General features: G+C 60.0%; 1 protein-coding gene across 1 annotated transcript; it reads left to right on the top strand.

Moving 5' to 3' along the window:
• Positions 1 to 461: 461 nt before the first annotated feature.
• FAM110D (family with sequence similarity 110, member D) lies at positions 462 to 3165 on the top strand. Its single transcript, XM_012646004.1, has 2 exons — positions 462 to 513; positions 2248 to 3165. Exon 2 carries the CDS (start codon positions 2341 to 2343, stop codon positions 3163 to 3165), a length of 825 nt encoding a protein of 274 aa, XP_012501458.1. The 5' UTR covers positions 462 to 513; positions 2248 to 2340.
• The last annotated feature ends 867 nt before the right edge of the window (positions 3166 to 4032 follow it).

Genomic DNA, 4032 nt, shown 5'->3' with positions numbered 1-4032 from the left:
CCCAGACCAGGACACGTCTAAACCTGCCACAGAGAGAAAAAGCAAGACGACTGGAACCCTGCTCTGCCTTCCCGTTCAGACTGTCAGGGCACCTGCCAGGCCCAAAGAAGGGGCTGACCCCACAGGGGTAGCACCCCCACTCCAGACCTTTGGAGGAAGCCTGAGGATCAGGAGCCCTCCTTTGGGGTGCTGGCTCTGCCTTGGCCTCGGGGTGCCTCCTTGGCAAATCACTGAATCCAGTAGGGCCTGTTTGGCCATCTTAAAATAAAGGAGCTGGACCTGGCTCGTAGGTCCTCTCAGTGCTGACAGAGTGTGATCAGGAAGGAGTTAATGGAGGCCAGACTCTGGGTCAGGAAGGGTTAATCTGGGGGGTGGGGGATGGAGGCTGTCTCTGCTTTTCCTGTGGAGAGTGAGGTTTGGCTGCCACCAAAGTTACTTCTAGTCTCTGCTGTCCCTCCTGCCCTCAGTCTGGACCTGCCCAGGGACCCTGCAATTCAGCCTCCCCACACAGAAGTGAGTGCATCTTGAGCCCAGAGCTGGGGTGGGAGGGGACCCAGGGGCCCAAGGGCAGGGAGGCTGGTGCCAAGCCACTGAGCCTAGAAGACAGCCCACATCGGGAGAGCCGAAGCTTTGGGCAGTGTTGGGACCACTAACTTCAGGACTGGGAGAAGGTGGGCAGAGGGGTGGCGAGCCTGAGGACCGCTGCCAGGCTTCTAGGGTGGGACGTCTGCGGCTGGGCACCCAGGCCAGCCCAGAAGGCAGGGAGGAGACAGTGAACGGTAGACTATTTTGGTTCTTGTGTTTAGGGACTTTTTATAGTCTCCCTGCTCAGAGCTGGGGAGGAGGGGACAGAGGGCACTTATAAAGTCAAACACAGTGCCCTCCTGGGACCTTGGAACCTGACCCACTGCCCAGTATAGTCCCTTGGAGGCAGGGAGGGAACACTGCTAGGCTCTCCTTGCTGCCTGGGTTCCCAGGCCCCAACTGTCTATGGGCAGACTTACACTAGATGTACTTACGCTAGACCAGACTTACACTAGATGGTGGAGTCAGGGGTGGGCTGGGGTTGGGGGGGGTCTCTGCCCCAACGTCTCTCATGGCCCCCTCCCCACATCCCTGGCTAATTCTGTTCCTTTGTTGCCTCCGGATCCAAGGTCCCTTTGGCCCCCAGATCTTGGGAGGAAGAGGGAGATGGGGGCAGGGAGAAGGCACGTGGGTGGCCCCTTCTGTTACTGCCAAGGGAACTGTCAGCTCTTGATTTACAACCCCTCCTCTCCCCTTTCCCCAGCAGAAGGGAGGTGAAGGGTCAGAGGTCTCAGGATGAAAAAGGGGCAAGGACCCTGAGGGCAGATTTCTGGGAGTGCAGGTTACTGGGAAGGGTTAGTGGAAGGAACTTTTTAGTGAGGCAAGGGGCCCATTTCTAATTGCTTGGTTTTTATAGCTGTAGGAATAGAAGCAACATATCAGAGGGAAGTTCTGATAGGCAAGTGAGTGATCCAGTCTGAACTAGCTCTGGGCTGCAAGGCAAGAAACCTGGGTTCCAGTGTAGGCCCCTAACTCTCAGTGTGACTGCCCATGCCCCTCCTCTCTAGGCCAATTTCCTCCTCTATGAAATGGAAATGCAGAGGTTAGACAAGGTGATGTTTATAGTTTGGATTTGTGGAATCTCCTTGGTGAGGGCACAGAGTGCCTGGCAGTAGCTAGCTGACCTGGCCTGGGGACCACCTCCTTCTCCTTCCCAGATGGCCCTACTGGGCCTGGGCGGGGCAGTTGGCAATTACTGGAGTCTTCTACCCTGTGGTTATATCCCTGACCTCCGTGTTTGGGGGCGGGAAGGGTGGGCCCTGCTGGAGCCAGCCTGTGGCTGGGAGCCTCCTTGTCTTGGGCTCAAAGCTGCTGGGTTGGGAAGAGGTATTTTTTCCGGTTAAGGCCACTTTCGAGAATTGGGCTGGGACCAGCCCTATTTCCTTTTCCAAGTGTCCTGCTTACTGGTGCCTGCTTGCATGACCCTGTGGCCAGACTGGGGCACCCTCAAAGGGACATATATTTCAGTGTAGCCAAGGAGCACCCCCCTCATGTCTCTGAAGGATGGGAGAGGGGATGGCCTGAGCTTCTGCTCCCTGGACATGGCACCAGCTGATTTGGATGTGGTAGGGGTGGCTGACTGATCCCATACCCAGGCATGCCTGCAGAAGAGGGCCAGGGACATCTCCCATCTTCTCCCTGACCATTCCTCTCTCCCTGCAGGTCCCACAGAGTCTAGCCGATTGCACTTGGCTCCTTGGCTAGCTACATACCTCCGGCGGCTTATGGGGCACTGTCCTGCCCAGCTCTGCTAAGATGCTCCTGTCCTCTCCCTCCACCCCGTCCAGGGGACGGACCCCCAGCGCCGTGGAGAGGCTGGAGGCCGACAAAGCCAAGTATGTCAAGACGCACCAGGTGATAGCACGGCGACAGGAGCCAGCCCTGCGCGGGGGTCCCGGGCCACTCACCCCGCACCCCTGCAATGAGCTGGGGCCCTCTGCATCGCCCAGGACGCCCAGGCCCGCCCGCCGGGGCAGCGGCAGAAGGATACCAAGGCCTGACTCCCTCATTTTCTACCGCCAGAAGCGGGACTGCAAGGCTTCCGTGAACAAGGAGAACGCCAAGGGCCAGGGGCTGGTGCGGCGCCTCTTCTTGGGCGCCCCCCGGGATGCAGCCCCGAGCAGCCCGGGCCCAACAGAGAGACCCGCGGTTCCTGGGGGTTGGGCTGCGCCTCAAGATGACGCGGAAGCTGCGGGAAAGCGGGCGCTGTGCCCCACGTGCTCGCTGCCCCTGTCGGAGAAGGAGCGCTTCTTCAACTACTGCGGCCTGGAGCGCGCGCTGGTGGAGGTGCTGGGCGCCGAGCGCTTCTCTCCGCAGAGCTGGGGCGCCGACACCAGCCCGCAGACCGCAACTTCCCCGCCGCCGGGCTCTGGGGACGCCAGTGACTGGACATCCAGCGACGGGGGCGCGGGCGGCCCGGACTGCGCGGGCGGCGGCGGCGGCGGCGGCGGCTCGGAGGCAGCGGGCTCAGCGCGGGACGGGCGCCCGGCGGTGTCGGTGGTGGAGCGCAACGCGCGCGTCATCCAGTGGTTGTACGGCTGCCAGCGCGCCCGCGGCCCGCCGCGCGAGTCCGAGGTGTGACCGCGGCCACTCGGGAGCCGGCTCCCGGGAAGTCTGGAGCGCGGGGCTGGGCCGGGCACCGCAGCGCGCCTTTGCGCAAGCCCCTCCCTCTGGAACTCGGTTTCCCCTTCTGAACCTTGGGGAGATGGGACAAGGTGATCCCGAAGGCCCTTCCCAGCGCATGCAGCGGAGAGGGAGAGGGCCTCGTGGCCCCTGTGGAGGCCAGGGCTGGGGAGTGATGTCTGGGATGGGAGCTGAGCAAACCTGCTGAATAAAGTTGAACGTTATTTCAATGGGACGTGAGTTTGAATTAGGGAGCAGATGTTGAGGAAGGGGGTGAACGGGTTTCCGTGGGTTTTGGAGTGTGTGACCCTGGGCAAGCACTTAACCTCACTGGACGGAGCTGCACCCCTCGGTTATTAAAGGGAGAAGGGAGATAATGAAAGTCTTGTGAAGTAGTTGTGACGCGCGTGGCAAAGTGCTCTGTATATAGGAAGTGCTCAGTAAACGTAGTCGTTTTGACTACAACCGAATCAGCACTAATACCATTGCGATCACGTCCTCCACCGACTCCCAGATAGACCCAAACTAGCTGGGAGCTGGGAATAGCGCGTTTGACAAGTCCTAGAAGGAGTCTCCTCCAAAAATCTGGGGTCCACCGACCCTCGAAAGTCCCCCATTTTCGGAGCCTTGTTGCCCCCTTGTGGTCACTCGGTATGAAGGGCTGAGATGGGTAGGATCCGACACTGAGGATATTAAAAAAGACGACCTTTTTTTGTTTGAGACAGAGTCTCGCTTTGTTGCCCGGGCTAGAGTGAGTGCCGTGGCGTCAGCGTAGCTCACAGCAACCTCAAACTCTTGGGCTCAAGTGATCCTCCTGCCTCAGCC

This window comes from Propithecus coquereli, unplaced genomic scaffold, assembly GCF_000956105.1.
Source record: "Propithecus coquereli isolate 6110/MARCELLA unplaced genomic scaffold, Pcoq_1.0 Scaffold239, whole genome shotgun sequence".
Lineage (NCBI taxonomy): Eukaryota > Metazoa > Chordata > Mammalia > Primates > Indriidae > Propithecus > Propithecus coquereli.
This window is presented reverse-complemented; position numbering and strand designations above follow the sequence as displayed.